The sequence below is a fragment of the Macaca nemestrina genome, chromosome 15 (assembly GCF_043159975.1).
Source record: "Macaca nemestrina isolate mMacNem1 chromosome 15, mMacNem.hap1, whole genome shotgun sequence".
Taxonomy (NCBI): domain Eukaryota; kingdom Metazoa; phylum Chordata; class Mammalia; order Primates; family Cercopithecidae; genus Macaca; species Macaca nemestrina.
The window spans coordinates 104,727,788-104,745,271 of NC_092139.1; the positions used below are offsets into that span (position 1 = coordinate 104,727,788).

General features: G+C 53.8%; 1 protein-coding gene across 3 annotated transcripts in view; it reads right to left on the bottom strand.

Moving 5' to 3' along the window:
• LOC105464499 (transmembrane serine protease 6) overlaps positions 1 to 8,315 on the bottom strand; it is a 40,318-nt gene extending 32,003 nt beyond the window's left edge. The window contains exons 1-2 of one of the 3 annotated variants that reach the window (XM_011712465.2): positions 8,120 to 8,315; positions 2,619 to 2,815 (exon numbers count right to left, since the gene is read on the bottom strand). In XM_011712465.2, the coding sequence (XP_011710767.2) occupies positions 2,619 to 2,815; positions 8,120 to 8,313 (391 nt within the window). In that variant the 5' untranslated portion in view covers positions 8,314 to 8,315. Of the gene's footprint in view, positions 1 to 2,618; positions 2,816 to 6,459; positions 6,492 to 7,168; positions 7,389 to 8,119 lie in introns of those variants that run through there. The other 2 variants (XM_011712467.2, XM_071080536.1) reach the window with 2 other exon arrangements.
• Between the last annotated feature and the right edge of the window lie 9,169 nt (positions 8,316 to 17,484).

Consider the following 17,484-nt stretch of genomic DNA (forward strand, 5'->3'; position numbering starts at 1 on the left):
GGACTGGGATGTGGGAGATGCAGGTCTGGGGGAAATTATGCAGAGACCTCACGGTCTGAACGCCTGGGGTCTGAGATGCTCCTTAGACATATGAGAGGAAGAGCAGGGGCAGCTCTAGAGTCAAGCTCAATGGAGAGGCCCAGGCTAGAAATGCAAATGTGGGTGTCATCAGGGTATAAAGGGCACTCGAAGCTAAGGGTAGCAGATGAGATCACGAAAGAAGTGGTGGGGAGAGAAAGGAGAGGCCCCCCCCCATCAGCAGGGACACAGAAAAAGCAACCCGCTGAGCAAAAAGGACCCAGTGGCGGCCCAAAGTCAAGAGAGGAAAGGGCTTCTGGAGGTGGGAGTGAGCCCCCGGGTCAAGTGCAATGAAGACTGAGAACTGGACATTGGATTTAGCAACCTGGTGAGCTTGACAATGGCCGTTGGAGTTGGGGGGCAGGGGGAACCAGGTTGGAAAGGGCACAGAGAGACTAGGTGTGTGGACTGACAGCTCCTTCAAGGAGCAGAGAAATGGGGGAGGCACCCCAAGGGACACTGATAGACGCTGCTGCTGGGGGAAAGAGGGCACCCTTGCTGGTGCCGGGCCATTGTGTGCGCAGAGGGGGCGGGATCGGGGGCTCCGGAGGAGTGCACGTGATGCAGCTGGGAGGGCAGGTGGGCCGACGTGTGTGGGGCTTCTCTTCTAAGCCATTCTGTTTTCTCACTGAAGCAAGAGACAGGGGCAGGCGGGTGCTGGGGGCTTGAGAACATATAAAACTCCTGCCTGGGAGAGCAGGAAAGGAAAAGGACCCAGGAAATACGGTTGGTGGTATTAAGGGCTCTGCTACCATCCTCCTTGAGAAGCCGGCCCCACCCTCTCCTTGGGCCAGGCTGCCCTCCTCGCTTGGGGCCTGTGCACCAGTGTCACCGGCCACTTGTGTACCTCCTCTTCGAGACGGGGCGGGGCATGTCTCTGATCCACCTCCTTGCCCAGCTCCCAGTCTCAGGAGCACAGCCTGGTCCAGGCGGGAGGAGTCTTTCAAACAGCTCCCGAAGTGCCTCCTCCAACCCTTAATCCCTCTGTGGGGGAGTTGGCTACCCCCAGCCGAGGCTTGGGAGCACTCACCCCTTGGGTCCTCAGCCCCGTGGAGCACCTCTCCTGGGGTGGGGATGATTTACCCCAGGAGCATAATCGGGGGAATTAAACTCCTCTGCAAAGAGAAATAATTGGCAGGTGAGTTCCTGCCCCTCCAGCCCAGTGCCCCATGGTTTACCCTTAAGACTCATTAGCCCGAAACCTGAGGAGGCCCCCACAGCCCTGTGCTATCTGGGGCACTGGCTTCTTGCCGGTGGTGAAATGCACACAGCGTCTACTGCCTGCGTTGCTCAACTCCGGGTAGAATCACTGTAAGTCATTGCAAGCAGGCCCACGTCAGACCTGGGGTTCCCAACAGCGTCACTCCCAGAGGCTGGTTCCAGACACCACCAACCCTGACCCCCTTGGATCTAGGCCTACGTGGATTTCGCTCCACTGCTGCAAGGTTGGTCCCCAGGTTGCTTTCAACAGGCCTGGAATTCCACCAGGAGATTCGGCCAGTAAAAGCACTAGCTAACCTTTGCAGGATGTTTAATGGGATGCCTCTGATCACGCAGGCAGCTGGATTGTCCCTGCCGTGGCCTCCCAGCCCTCAGCTTTCTCTGTCCCAGCACATGCTGTGCTTTAGCGTAAGTGTCAGGTCTGACGCCTTGGCTAAATCACAAGGACAGGGGCTGACCCCAGTACCTGGCACACAGGAGGTGCTTGGCACTGAATAAATGAACGAATGAATGGGTCTTCTACAGCGTACAGTGTATAGGCACAGTCTAGTTTGGTTTCTCCGTTACTTCCCACTGTCAAAGGCAGAAGGAAGAGGATAGACTCCATCAATCTTAGAGAAAGATAATAGATGCTCAAGAGCATTTATTCAATGAATGAATGAATGGAAGCCTGGATGGATGGACCCAGAGCACAGGCCAGTTGCTCCCCAAGCACCAGGACACTGACTGAGGGTTGTGTGCCGGCCATAATTAAGGACATGGGAGAGGCCCCTAAGGCTAGCTGCTCTCCAGCTGCCCGCTCCATCCCCCATTCATGCTGGACCCTGGAGACCCAGAAGGGATAGAGCTGTGGTCCCCACCCTAGAGGAGAATGCAGGCTGGGCTCAAGTGAGCAGAGGCACTAATTGGTACCAGGCACCATGAGTGCCTCTGGGCCTCCTCCTTCAGGCCTGGGTTGGCTCCAAGCCTCAGGGGCAACCCAGGAGGACTGTAGGCAAGGGAAGGCAATGTTTATGCTCTGGGGGATGCTGGTTCACAAGAACTGACTGCTAGGAGAGCCCATTTTCCCCACCTGGTAGGGAGCCTTGGGGCACTTTGCCCAAGCAGGAAGCAGGCCTGAGCCATAGGACCTGGAGCCAGGCTCTGACAGCGTCTCCATCTGGCAGGACAGGGAGGGAGACCCAGAGAGGAGAAGTGACTTGCCCAAGATCACACAGCAACATGCTAAGCATGGCTGAGCCTGGAACCCCGTTCTGTCCTGCTGTGCCTGCTACTAAGTCCTCCCCAGGTGCCTCTCCCAGGCAGTCCCACGACATTACCTAGGAAATACCAGAGTAGCACCCCCACTGAAGTCAGCACAACCAGGGTCAGCCACAGGGGCGCCAGGCGGAGGTAACCCTGGGCTTTTCTCTTGGAGTCCTCACAGGCCTCGAACATCCCCTCTGGCTCCGCTTCCTCGCCATCACCTCCGTCCCCCTGCCCGCCAGCCACCTGGGGGACCTTGGCCACAGGCATCCTGCCAGAGAAACAGACCGAAGTTGGAATCAGCCTCGCATTTGCAAGGGAGCCTCTGCTGAGCACTGGTGGGGTACAGAAGCAGGACTTCCCTGCCTTTCGGAGTGGAAGAGTAACAACATCAGGCGGCAGTGACCGGAAGTGGGTGCCGAGACAGTTCACAGAGGAGCGAAGTGCATCTCAAGGCAGCTCACCCCAGAGGGCAGGCACCAGAGCTGGACTGGGTGTGGCTCAAGAACCCCACCTTTGCTTCCCACTGGCTTCCCTGTGGTCAGAGGACAGATGGAGGTCTCAGTGCCTGAACACCCACCTCCCTAGAGGCTGCACCCACAGACAGAACTGAAGTACATGGGGTGTAGACTTCTGTAGGCATCGGACCTTTTGCCCTCATTTCCCTTCCACTCAAGGAATGCTGTTTCTTGCTCCTGGTTCTGGTTCGCAGAGCTTCCCACCACGCCCACACAGCCCATGCACTTAGCCCCTGCCCCAGAATCCCCTGAGCTGGCACTGTGCTGGGCCAGGGACCTGCCTTCCTTCACAGAGTACCGTCTCTCTCACCTTTCTACTCTCAAACTCTCACAGCAGAGGAAGGGAACAAAAACTAATATTCATTTCCTGCCCTCATGAGACATTTCACACTTAATCTTCAGGTCACCCAGGGTTGTGGAACCATTGTCCCATGTTTTCTTCCTCAAGCCCACACCACATGGGTACTTCACCTGCATTATCTCACTTAAACCTCCAGTTCTGTACCCATTGAACAGATGAGGAAACTGAGACCCAGAGTGTTCTAGCAATAACGCAGTCTAGGGCTTTTCCTAGCTGCATTTTTCCATTGTGAGTTGAATACCTGGCATTCACTCTCAGATGCATTTTACAGATTAAAAAAAAAAAACCATGAAGCCCAGAGAGGCTAAGCCACTTGCCCAAGGTCACACAGCAGGAAAGCGGAGGTTGAGTCTGGATGTCTGACTCCCTGCTTTTTCCACTAATCTAAGATGCCTCCCATAACTGAGCTGTTGATTAACAAATCATGATTAAATAGCAACTGAATGTCACCCCTCTCCATGTTCCAGGGTTCCAACTCTATTTTGAGAGGCTTTGAAGCAAATATCCCAATGTATGTGGCCTTTCAGGCAGGTTTCCCGACAGTACAGAGAAAGCCTTTGACCCGCCCACCAGGAGAGCAAGGGCTCCACACTACTGGGAAGCTCATCTTCTCTTACTGTATCCACAAATACTGAGTAGCTTTAAAATGCACCCCAGGGCCGGGCGCGGTGGGTCACGCCTGTAATCCCAACACCTCAGGTGGGTGGATCACCTGAGGTCAGGAGTTCGAGATCAGCCTGGCCAATATGGTGAAACCCTGTCACTATGAAAAATACAAAAATTAGCTGGGCGTGGTGGTGGGCGCCTGTAATCCCAGCTACTCGGGAGGCTGAGGCAGGAGAATCACTTGAACCTGGGCAAGGGAGGTTGCAGTGAGCCAAGATCATGCCATTATACTCCAGCCTGGGTGACAGAGCAAGACTCTGATCAAAAACAAACAAACAAACCGTTAAAAAAAAAAAAATGCACCCCAGATGCAGGCGGGGGCTCCCTTTGGGCTGTGTCTTAGGATTTTACAAAGTGGGTTTCCAAAAATGCGGCTCTTTAGTGACGCTCAAAATCCTCCCAGGTGGATATGACGGGTCCTGGCCCTTCTCCCAGCTTCCTGGCTCCCTCCAGCTCCCCTTGGCATCCTTCCCAGCTAAGGGTCTTTGGTGTCCAGCCACAGTGACTCTGTTGAGCGGTCCCCATCAGATACAAGGAAGGGAGGGACTGCAGGGGACCCTCATTGGGCATGGCACCCCCCTCCACACCCTAAGCTAGGATATTCCCACATGTGGGATGGGCCCTACTGGCTTTTATGGGGCCAAGGCCAGGGAATGGTAAATGATAAATGTCCGGCAATGGGCAATGGGTGGGAGAGCCCTGCCCACTTCCTCAAATGTTCACAGTATCCCTGGTGCCCTACTACCTCTCAGATAATCAGTGTAAAGAGAGGGAAACTGAGGCTCAGAGAAGGTCATGGGTCCATTAGAGGAGCCCCGAAGAGGGGCAGCTCAGGGTGAAGTGCTTCTTGGGCCTCCCCTCCCCTCTCATCCTCCAAGCCAGGCCTCCTTCTCTATGCAGATTTTGCCTCCCTCTCAATACCCCTCGCATCCATCTGGGAGGACTTGAGCATCACAGAGGGGTTCGTTTTCAGGAAACCCTCTGTAAAAACCCAAGCCATAGTCCAAATGGTGGTAGTAGGAAATTAACTCCCCCAGGCTCATCATAACTTCCCACCCAGGCCGGGCGCGGTGACTCAAGCCTGTAATCCCAGCACTTTGGGAGGCCGAGGCGGGCGGATCACCAGGTCAGGCGATCGAGACCATCCTGGCTAACAAGGTGAAACCCTGTCTCTACTAAAAATACAAAAAAAACACTGCGTGTTGTCACTATGTGCCCTGTCCACGAGCCTCCCACGGCTTCCATCCAACTAGAACTCAGTCCCACAAGGCCCAGGGGCTAGGTTTTCTGTCCTCTTTGCCGAATGGGAGTTTGCTCCTTGCTGAGCCTGGGATGCTTTCCTTTCTGCTTGCCTCATAGCTCCCTCCTTTACCTCCTCCAAGGTGTCACATGTCACCTTTCCAGAGAGGCCTTCCCTGGGCATTCCCCTGTCTCTCCTGCTTTTTTCTTTATAGCAATGACTGAGGCCTAAATTGCCTGATATGCAAATACGTTGTTTATCTGTCTCCTCCCTGTCTGTAAGCTGCGTGAGAGCAGAGTCTGGTACTCAGCGGACACTCAGTAATTGTTGAACAAATGAATGACAAGGTCCCAGCTCCTTCCTCCCCACGGAACTCCAAGGTGCTGTGTGCATATGTGGCCTGGCCACCTTCTCCTGCCTCCTCTTTTCTCACCCTCTCTTCTCCCCGTCCCACCCCGGGGACACTGGACTTCCTTCCCTTGGTAAGAAATTTTAACAATGGGATGGTGGCAAACATTTACGGATTAAGAGCAGCCAGCCAGCACCAAGAGCCCTCCTGGACCTTGAGCCCTGTCAGTGCTTGTTCACGGCCAGGCATCCCCACACTCTTCCTTCTGCCTGGACCCCCACCTCCCAGCCTGGCCAGCTCTTATGCAGCCTCTGTCACCTCCACTCAGACCTCACCTCTTTGCAGCTCTCCCAGAGTGTCCTAGAAGGAACAGCTGCGCCTCGCGATGTGCGGTTCACCTATGGGCACCCTCTCTGCCCCCCACATTGAGCTCCTGGAAGCGGGGACTGTGCTGCAATTGCCACAGGGGCCTGAAGCAGTCCCGCAGCTCTGAGCACCTGGACCCCACCCTGGCACCTGCTCTTCACTCCCTCCTGCCCTTCTGGCCATTGGCGGGTCTGGAGTCTGCCCGCTGGAGGCTGAGCTCCTTGGGGCGGGGCCGCCACTCCCCGGCAATGCAGATCTGTATTCAACCACTGCATGTGAACTCCTACCATGTGCCAGCCCTGCGCTGGGCGGCGCTGCGAACTCCACTGCAGCCTCCAACAGCCTGGGGTGTGTGCTTTGCTAACTCTGTTTAATGGCTGGGGAAACTGAGGTAGAGAGCAGTAACATGACTTACCCGAGGTCCCTTAGCCAGGGCAGAGCAGAGCAGAGCGGGGACTCTGGGCTAGGGTTGTAGGTGCATCTTTCAGTGAAGTCATTAGGCCCTAGAGACCTGAGAGTGTGGGAGACTGGGCGGGGCTCCCTTCCACACATATAAACACATTCACAGACCCACAGATGTACACAGGTGGAGACACGCGAGGGATATTCATGACACAAAAATTCACAGATGCATGCCCTTCCCCCCCCCCCCCCCACACACACACACACACGCCAACTCTGAGCCTTCGAGCCCAGGGTCCCGTGCTTAAGTCAGTACACAGGTGCAATGTGGGGCTCTAGGCCTGTCTCCTACACCAGAAGGCCCAGGTGGGGTACCGGGTATGGAGGGGGCAGCACGTCCAGTCCTGCGAGGCAGGCGTAGGGTGGCCTCTGCCTTCCTCCTGTCCCTGCCGCCTGAATCCCAGGCCACTAACCACCCAGCACTGATGCTGTGCCTGTCCACACACCTGGTGTCACCCTGCATGGTCCCTCCCCTCCCCAGCTCTGTGGGCCCCTCACCTTCTGCTCACTGATCACCCTCTGGCCGATGAGGCCCTGCAGGCCTGGCCTTGGAGCAGGGTAGGTGACTCAGGCCCCAGGGAGCCAGGCCCAGCTCTTAGGGTGGACACTGTCACTAAGTCATTTATAGATCCTGGTCCCCTGTTCTGGAGGCCCCCGCTTACCTTTGGGAGTGGCGGATAGGTGCTGGGCCTGCACGCAGGCCTCAGAAGCCTTTGTTTGTCCAGGCCAAGGCCTCCCTACCCCCACCGTGCCAGCCCGGCCTGGATCAATGGCCTAGAGCCATGGCCAGGGTGTCTGGCCCTTGTCCCCTGTGGCCTGTGGTCCCAGGCTCCATGGGGCTCCTCCTGCTGGGCCCAGGACGGCACTGTGACTGAGGACAGGTAAACAGGCAAGAGGCAGGAGAAGGCAGGGCCGGCCTGCCCCATCCCCCCGCCCATGGGCACCCCAGAGGCTGGCAGGCAGGTGCGGGAGATCTGAGCTCTCCCCCGAGGCCTGTTGCCTGGTGACATGCCTGCCTGGTTACAGCCCCTGGTCCCCAAGAGCATGAGGTAGGGGGGGTCAAGGACTGGGGACTATGCAGAGCCCAGTGCAGGTGAGTGTAGGGGCTCACACAGGTAAGGCCAGGTGCTTACCCGGACGGGAGAGACTAAAGGAGCTACAGGCCTGAGAGAGAGTAAAGGAGGCTGGGCCCATGTACTCTGGGGACTGGAGAGGAGAAAGGAGAGGCAGGGGTGGGGTTTGATGCTATTTTCTGTTTATTTGAATTCCTACCTTGTTCCTTTTTTTTTTTTTTTTTTTTTTTTTGCGGGGGTGGGGGATAGAGTCTCACTCTGTTAACCAGGCTAGAGTGCAGTAGTACGATTTCAGCTCACTGCAACCTCCACTTCCCCAGGTTCAAGCAATTCTCTTGCCTCAGTCTCCTGAGTAACTGGGATTACAGGTGCCCACCACCATGCCTGGCTAAATTTTATATTTTTAGTAGAGACGGGGTTTCACCATATTGGCCAGCCTGGTCTCGAACTCATGACCTCAGGTGATCCCACCCACCTTGGCCTTCCAAAAATGCTAGGATTACAGGCATGATTACCACCATACGCAGCATGAATTCCTACCTGGTTCCGTAGCCCTGTGCTGTCCATGACGGTAGCCGCTGGTCACCCGCAGCTCCTGAGCCAGTCTGAACTGAGAAAAGCTGCACAGGGAAGACGCACAAGAGGTTTCCAAGGCCAAGTGCAAACAGGATGTCAACCAACACGGTAACAATTTTTTTATTGATTGCATATTGAAATAACACTTTGGCGATCATGGGATAAATAAAATGTATTATTAAAATCAATTTTCATCTGCCCCTCTTCACTGTTTTTTTTTTTCAGAGACAGGGTCTCATTGGGTTGCCAGGCTGGTCTGGAGCTTCTGGGCTCACATGATCCTCTTGCTTCTGCCTCTCGAGTAGCTGGGATTACAGGCGTGGGTGACCACCCCCCTTGTTGCATGTGGCTATTAGAGAGGTTAACTCACAAGTGTGACCTGTATTGTTGTTCTATGGAACAGCATTGCTGTGTAGGTGGCTTTGAGCCATATGTGTGCCAAAGTGCTGGCTGGGAGCCAGGGCTTTCTAGGGTACATGCAGGCTGGCGGGCGTCTGTCTCAGACAAGGCTGACTTTCAGTGAGTGTACATCCTGAGGCCAGAATGCGGGGTGCACACCTGAGATGCTGTGTGCTGTGGGTATATGGGTCCCAGAGTATGTGTGTGTGAGAGAAAGTCTGGAATTTGTATGTGTACAATGTGTACACGTGTGTGTGTGTGTGTGTGTATGTGTGGAGAGTAGGGATTGTGAGTGGAGTATAAGATTTGTGTGGGGGTGTGTCTGTGAGGTGTGTATGGTGTGGGGTGGGGGGGGTGTGGACTGTGTATGTGTGTGCAGTGTGGGTGCTGGGAATGTGCAGTGTAAAGTATGTGTGTCTATGAGGTATGTATGGTGTGAGGTGTGTGTGGAGCATGAGAGGTGTGTGCAGCTGTGTGTGTGTGTGTGTGCATGCTCACAGTGGGTGTGGAGTATGAGGCATGTGTTTAGTGTGAGGTGTGTGCATAGAGTGAGGTGTGTATGTGTTGTGTGAGGTGTGTGTGTAGTGTGAGGCATGTGTGGAGTATGAGGGATATGTGTTTAGTATGAGGTGTGTTCATAGTGTGAAGTGTGTGTATAGTGTGGGGTGTGTATCTAGTGTGAGGTGTGTGTAGTGTGAAGCATGTGTGGAGTGTGAAGTGTGTGTGGGGTGTGAAGTGTGTATGGAGTGTGAAGCATGTATGTAGCTTGAAACATGTATGGAGTATGAAGCATGTGTGGAATGTGGAATGTTGAGTGTGTGTGTGGAGTATGAGGAGTGTGTGTGTGGAATATGAGGCATGTTGTGGAGTGTGAGGTTTATGGAGTATGAAGTGTGTATGGAGTGTGAAGCATGTGTGGAATATGGAATGTGAGGTGTGTGTGAAGTGAAGCATGTGTGGAATGTGGAATGTGAGGTCTGTGTGTAGTGTGAGGCATGTGTGTGGAGTGTGAAGTGTGTGGAGTGTAAGGAATGTGTGGAGTGTGAAGTGTGTTTGGAGTTTGAGGTGTATGTGGAGTGTGAGGTGTGTGTGGAATTAAAGTGTGTGTGGAGTGTGAAGTATGTGTGTAGTGTGAATTGTGTAAGGAATGTGAGGCATGTGTGGGGCATGAGATGCGTGGAGTATGAAGTGTGTGTGTAATGTGAAGTATGCATGGAGTATGAAGCATGTGTAGGATGTGGAATGTGAGGTGTGTGCGTGGAGCGAGAGGTGTGTGGAGTGTGAGGCATGTGTGAAGTGTGAGGTGTGTATGTGGAGTGTGAGGTATGTGGTGTGAGATGTGTGTGTGGAGTGTGAGGTGTGTGGAATTGAGGTGTAAGCAGGGTATGAAGCATGTGTGTAATGTAAGGCATGTGTGTAGTGTGAGGCATGTATATGTAGTCTGAGGCATGTGTGTGGAGTGTGAAGTGTGTGTTTAGTGTGAGGTGTGTGTGTGGAGTCTGAGGCGTGTGTGGAGTGTGAGGTGTGTGTTTAGTGTGAGGCATGTGTGTGGAGTGTGAGGCATGTGTTTAGTGTGAATTATGTGTGGAGTGTGAGGTATGTGTTTAGCATGAGGCATGTGTGGAGTGTGAGGCATGTGTGTGGAGTGTGAGGCATGTGTGGAGTGTGAGGCATGTGTGTGGAGTGTGAGGCATGTGTGTGGAGTGTGAGGTGTGTGTGTGGAGTGTGAGGCATGTGTTTAGTGTGAGGTGTGTGTGGAGTGTGACACATGTGTGGAGTGTGAGTTGTGTGTGTGGAGAGTAAGGCATGTGTGGAGTGTGAGGTGTGTGTGGAGTGTGAGGCGTGTGTGGAGTGTGACACGTGTGGAGTCTGAGGTGTGTGTGTGGAGAGTAAGACATGTGGAGTGTGAGGTGTGTGCGGAGTGTGAGGCAGTGTATTTAGTGTGAGGCATGTGTGTGGAGTGTGACACGTGTGTGGAGTGTGAGATGTGTGTGTGGAGAGTAAGACGTGTGGAGTGTGAGGTGTGTGTGGAGTGTGAGGCAGTGTATTTAATGTGAGGCATATGTGTGGAGTGTGAAGTGTGTGTGGAATGTGAGGTTTGTGTGGAGTCTGAGGCATGTGTTTAGTGTGAGGTGTGTGTGTGGAGTGTGAGGTGTGTGTTTAGTGTGAGGTGTGTGTGTGGAGTGTGAGGTGTGTGTTTAGTGTGAGGCATGTGTGTGGAGTGTGAGGCATGTATTTAGCATGAGGTGGTGTATTTAGTGTGAGGCCTGTATGTGGAGTGTGAGGTGTGTGTGTAGTGTCAGGTGTGTGTGGAGTGTGAGGCATGTGTGTGGAGTGTGAAGTGTGTGTGGAATGTGAGGTTTGTGTGGAGTCTGAGGCATGTGTTTAGTGTGAGGTGTGTGTGTAGTGTGAGGTGTGTGTGGAGCGTGAGGCGTGTGTGGAGTGTGAGGCATGTGTGTGGAGTGTGAGGCATGTGTGTGGCGTGTGCAGCGGGTGTGGAGTGTGAAGCGTGTGTGTAGTGTGAGGTGTGTGTGTAGTGTGAGGTGTGTGTGGAGCGTGAGGCATGTGTGGAGTGTGAGGCATGTGTGTGGCGTGTGCAGCAGGTGTGAAGTGTGAGATGCTTATGGATTGGCTGGGATGGCACACGGCCCTGCGCCCAGGTTTTGCCATGACCGCAGGTTTTCAGCCCTACCTGGCCCCCTTTAAGTTGCAGGAACCTAGGCAGATTCCCTGACTTCTAAGCTGTGGTTCTTCCATCTGTTGAATGAAAAAAAATCGCCCCTTCTTGATGAATGAGAAACAACATGTGCAAAGGCCCAGAACTGTGGGGGGCGCCCAGAGAGGGGTTCTCCTCTTCTCATGGTGACACACTGGTGTGTCGGGCCCAGGTCTGCTTGTGCACTGAAGTCCAGGCAAAGACAGGTTGCGTGTGTGTGGTGCCTACCTGTGTGGCCCCTCACGCATGTCTCGAGCACACAGATGTCCCATGCTCTCTGGCATGTGCTCCCTAAGGGGGCCTGTGGCAGCAGGGAGGGACCTCCCTGACATGTGCGTGGGGGGCACCCATGTGTCCTGAGGTGTGAAGGCCCGTGCCCGTGCCCATGGGGGCTGGGCATGAGCTCAGTACAGCACCATTTCCAGGCAGGGCCAGGACTGAGCCAGGGCAGGAGGGAGCACTGTGGGGCTGGTTAGGATTCTGGGTTAGAATCCTAACCCACCTTCCCTCACCTTCTCCTGCTCCGTAATCCTCCCCAGAGCCCTGGCCCCTGCCCATGGGCCTAACCCTGACCCTGAGACCGAACACCATAGCCCTGCCCACTGTCCCTCGTCCCGACCCCAGCAACTCTCCCTCCTCCCCACAACCTCCCCTCTTCCCAGGCCCTGGCCCCCACCTTGCAAACTTCCCAAGGGACAGGTGCTTGGGACAGAGCAGGGATAGTGTGTGTGTGTAGGGGGTAAAGACACCCCGAGCCCAGCCTCTGTACCCCATCCTGTCCTTTGGGAGGTCAAGAGGCCCAGGCCCCCAGCCCAGGCAGGCTGCTAGCCTGACAGTCTGAAAAGCAGACCTTGCACAATCAGTGTCCTCTAGACTTGGCGGCCACCTGGCCATCGATCCGACATGGCCTGGGGGGAGGGGCTGGCACTAAGCAGGCAGCAGCAAAATGCTGAGAGAGGTGTTTGAAAGCACGTAAGCGGTGGCTTACCCCCACACCTATAATCCCGGTACTTTGTGACGCCAAGGCGGGAGGATCCCTTCAGCCCAGGAGTTTGAGACCAGCCTAGTCAACATAGTGAGACCCTGTCTGTACAAAAAAAAACCCAAATTTTAATTAGCTGGGTGTGGTGGTACACACCTGCAGATCCAGCTACTAGGGAGGCTGAGGTGGGAGGATCACTTGAGCCCTGGAGTTGGAGGCTGCAGTGAGCCATGACTGTACTGCTGCACTCCAGCCTGGGTGACAGAGCAAGACCCTATCTTGAAAAGAAAGAGAAAAGAAGAGGAAAGGAAAGAAGAGAAGAGAAAAGCACGGACAAAGGTCCCAGAGAGCCGTGGAGGTGGGGGACAGCCTGCCAATGACTCAGGGATTTCCTCTGTCAACAAGGGACATTCTTGTTCTTTTAGCAAAGAGACACGTTCACGCAGATGGCACAGAAGCCTTGTTGCTCTGGGAATCTGCATTCCTAACCAACACTGGGCCTCAACCTCTTTGATCCCCAAGGACAGTGAAGCCTCCGGGAGGGCGGGTGAGGGGATGAGGGGAGGCTTGGAGGCTGGGCATGGTGGGGGCCGGACGGCGAGAAGCACAGACCTGCACCAGCAGGACAGGGCAGAGCAGGCCTCGGTGTGCCCACCACACTCAGGTGACCAAGATCCAGCTGGGTGCTGGAGAGTGGGCAGACCCGGCCGAAATCCCAGTCCCTCCACCTGTTGATGATCCACAAGACGTCCCCAAGCTACCACCTCATGGCCTATGGACTGTGGGTGATAAAGTGGGGCTGTTGGAGCCCCCCCAAAAAAAGTATGGTGGGCTCCTTGTCCGTATGATTGGTGTCCTTATCCAAAGGGGAAATTTAGAGACAGAGACACACGTATGCAGAGAGAATGCCGTGAAGGTAAAGGCAGAGCGTGGCGATGCTTCTACAAGTCAAAGAACCCCAGTGATTGCCAGAAAGACACCAGACACTGAGAGAGAGGCCCAGAACACTCTTCCTCACACCTTCGGAAGGAACCAAGCCTGCTGACACCCGGATCTTGGACTCTAGCCCCCAGAACTGTGAGACACGTTCCGTTGTTCAAGCCCCCCGGGTGTGGTATCTTGTGAAGGCAGCCTTAGCCAATGAATATGATGCCCTTTGCACTGGTCCTGGGTAAATGCTGTGCAAAGCCTGTTCCTGTGACCAGCTTCCTCCCAGGCTCCTGCACACAGCAGGTGCTCACTCATTGTCCATTGAAGAGACTGAAGAGCCAAGATATTTGTATTTTTATCAGGAGCCTTCAGGCAATGTGATGCCTTAAGCCATGGAGTGGACGCTCCGGCAGGGCAGGCTTGGGGGTAACCTTGTCTGAACTCAGAGAAAGCCCTAGAAGCAAGAACGCAACAACGTAGCTCTTATGTACAAACCGCTGAGTCACAGCACTTGTTCTGCGAAATTTTCCAGTTTGGGGTCTATTTGTTTCTTTCCCTGTTCTCCCCACCCCCTTTTCACTGTGAGTCCCATGAAGATTTCTCAGTCTGCAACTTGTCGGTCCCGCTCTCTCAACACGCTTAGCCTAGAACAGTGCCTGGCACACAGGAGGAATAAACATTTGTTGACTGAACAAATGACTGTTAACTCCTTTCATGATAACACAGTAAGGATTTTGGCAGCTGGGCCCTCCACACAGTCGATCACAGATGCCACAAATCTAGGCTTCAGAGTGGGAATATGCGTCTCCACTTAGCAGAAGAGGAGACTGAGGATCTGAGAGGAGAAGTTGACCTGCCCCCGGTCCCACAGCCCACCGGAGGTGGAACATGGACTCTAGCCTGGTCTCTTTGATTAGGGGGGTGTCACTGTTTCCAGGGGCTGCCATAACAGATGACCTCAAACTGGGTGGCTTAAAACTACAGGGATTTGTTCCTTCACAGCTCTGAGGCCAGATGTCTGAAATCAAAGTGTTGGTAGGCTCATTCCCTCTCCAGAGGCTCTAGGGAAAAAAAAAAAAAATCCTTCCTTGTCTCTTCCTAGCTTTCGGTCCTCTGGCAATTCTTGGTGTTTCCTGGCTTGGAGGTGTAACGCTCCAATCTCAGCCTCCATCGTAACACGAGCTTCTTCCTTGTGTGTGTGTCTCGGTGTTCAAGTGCACACACTTTACAAAGACATCAGTCATCATGGATTTGCACCCCACCCGAAACCAGCAGGACCCCATTTTAACTTGCTTACATCTGCAAAGACCCTATTTCCAAATAAGGTCATATTCACAGGTTATGTGTAGGCATGAATTTTGAGGGGACACTGTTCAGTCCTAGTACAAGAACTGACGGTACTATTCTGGGTGGGAGGAAGGGATCAGATAGTAGGAGGGTCACCCTCTCCTCATCCTCCTGTCCTGTGGGCTAGCCACGTCTCCGAGCTCAAGGAGGCTTCTGTGGGAAATACCTCACCACCTTCTCCACTCTTTGCTGAGCCAAACCTCTCTCTGAAACCTGCAGGGGAGGCCCAGGGTCTGTGGTGAGGAGGTGAGGGGCGGGCTCTGTGTGCCCCAGCCAGACGCTGTCTAGACGGTGGCTGGAAGCATGGGGCTTTTCTGGGCTCCAGGGTAGGGTATGAGCTTCCCAGGGCTGCCAAAACAAACTGCCACCAATAGGGTGGCTCAAAACAACACGCACGGCCGGGCACGGTGGCTCACGCCTGTAATCCCAGCACTTTGGAAGGCCAAGGCGGGCAAATCACGAGGTCAGGAGTTCGAGACCAGGCTGGCCAACATGGTGAGACCCCATCTCTACTAAAAATACAAAAATTAGCTGGGCATAGTGGCAGGCACCTGTAATCCCAGCTACTTGGGAGGCTGAGGTAGGAGAATCGCTTTAACCTGGGAGGCGGAGGTTGCAGTGAGCTGAGATCAAACCACTGCACTCCAGCCCGGGTGACAGAGTAAGACTCCATCTCAAAACAACAACAACAACAAAAACCAGACACTTATTCTCTCCCAGTTCTGGAGGCAGAGGCAGGCAGACCAAACTCAAGGTGGCAGCAGGGCCACATGCCCTCCCTGAAGTCTCCAAGAGAGGATCTTTCTTGCCTCTTCCTGGCTTTGGTGGTTGCTGGCGATCCCTGGTGTGCCTTGGCTTGTGACAGCATCACTCCAATCTCTGCCTCTGCCATCTCATGGCTTTCTCCCTGTGTGTGTCTCCGTGCCTCTTCTCCTCTGCTTAAAAGGACACCAGCCATGCTGGATTAGGGTCCATCCTAAGGACCTCATCTTCTTCACATCTGCAAAGATCCTATTTCCAAATAAGGTCACACTCATGGGTAAAGGGGTTAGGCCTTCAATTTATCTTTTGGGCTGACACGATCCAGCCCTTACTAAGCAGGGTGAGGCAGGCAGGGACAGGCTGGCTGTTGACAATGCTGTGGACAAGTGTCCCAAAGGTTCCACGTGACCCTGAGTCCTCAAGTCACTTCTGAAGCGTGTCCTCTCTCTACACCTGAGCTACCACCATCCTAACTCTCCTCCCCCAAAATCACAGTTATGACCTGCTTCCTTCCACCTCCCACAGGCCTCTAAAGCCTGAACTGCTCAATAGATGAGACTTTTCTGAGGCCACCCAGGCAGGGTCCCCAGAAGCCACCTTTCCCATCTGTTTCCAATGCACGGTGTCCCTACAGCAATTCCCTTGTTCATTCATTGATCTGGTGTTGAGCCTCAACACAGCCACAAAAGAGAACAAGAAAAATAACATAAAAAGGATAAGGAGTCTGGGCAAGGTGGCTCATGCGTGTAATCCCAGCACTTTAGGAGGCCAAAGTGGGAGGAATATTTGAGCCCAGGAGTTCAAGACCAGCCTGGGCAACATAGCAAGACCCAGTCTCTACAAAAATACAGACATTAGCCAAGTGTGGCAGCATGTACCTGTAGTCCCAGCTACTTGGGAGGCTGAGGGGAGAGGATCACTTGAGCCCAGGAAGTTGAGGCTGCAGTGAGCCATGCTCCTGCCACTGCACTCCAACCTGGGCAAGACCCTGTCTCTAAATAAATAAAAATTTGAGGAGTTTAGGAAGCAGCAAGGAAGAATTTTTTTTCTAGAGCCTTCAAAGAGGGAATGAGCCAGCCAAAACTTTGATTTCAGACAAGAATAAAAAGAGAAGGGGGCCAGGCATGGTGGCTCACGCCTGTAATCCCAGCACTTTGGGAGGCCGAGGCAGGTAGATTATGAGGTCAGGAGATCAAGACCATCCTGGCTAACACAGTGAAACTCCATCTCTACTAAACATATAAAAAAATTAGCCAGGCATGGTGGTGCCTATAGTCTCAGCTACTCAGGAGGCAGAGGCAGGAGAATCGCTTGAACCTGGAAGGCAGAGGTTGCAGTGAGCCAAGATCCACCACTGCACTCCAGCCTGGGTGACAGAGCAAGACACTATCTCAAAAAAAAAAAAAAGAAAAAAGAAAAAAGAAAAGAAAAGAAAAAAGAAAGAACAAGAACAAGGATGTAAAAGAAATAGAACAAATCTCAGTTGCTGCCCTTGAAGAAAGCTGCCAAGCCTAGGGAGACAGACAGTGGGATAGACACTTGGCAGGCACTTGGCCGTGGTGCTTCCTGTCCCTGGCTTCCCATGTCACAGCACCCGGTGGAGGACAGGACCCTCAGAAGTACATGGAGATGCTCCTATGTGCTTGGAGGAATAAGCATCCATCGGAATGGCCTGTCACCGACAGGTGTGAGACCTCTCAGGAGTCCCCACCACCGTGGCTTGTCTTCCTCCATCTGTACAGGGATTTAGGGGTTCTAAGGCTTAGAATACTCTATGGCTTACAATACAGCTAACCAGACCCAGGATAGGCCTGATCTCCAATAAGAAAAATGGTCACTTCACCCCATTTTAGAGGTGAGAAAGTGGAGGTTCAGAGCAGTGATTTGCTCGAGGTCACACAGTCAGGAAGTGCTAGGAGCTGTATTCAAGCCCAGGACCCTCTGGCTTCAGAACCAGTTGTCCTTCCCAGTGACACTTTCTCCTGTGTCTGTGTTCCTCCCTACTGCCCACACCACCACTCCTGAGCCCTCACCCTCCGTCTCTGCCCTGGGTACTGGCCTCTGGCCTCTGTCTGAAGATGCCGCTGGGACAAACTCACCACCAGGCCCTGGCAGGCCGGTCGCTTCTTTCCCAGATGGGCGGTCGGGGTACAGATGCTGACAAGGGGCTTGGGGTTTGGGAGGGGCTGCTTC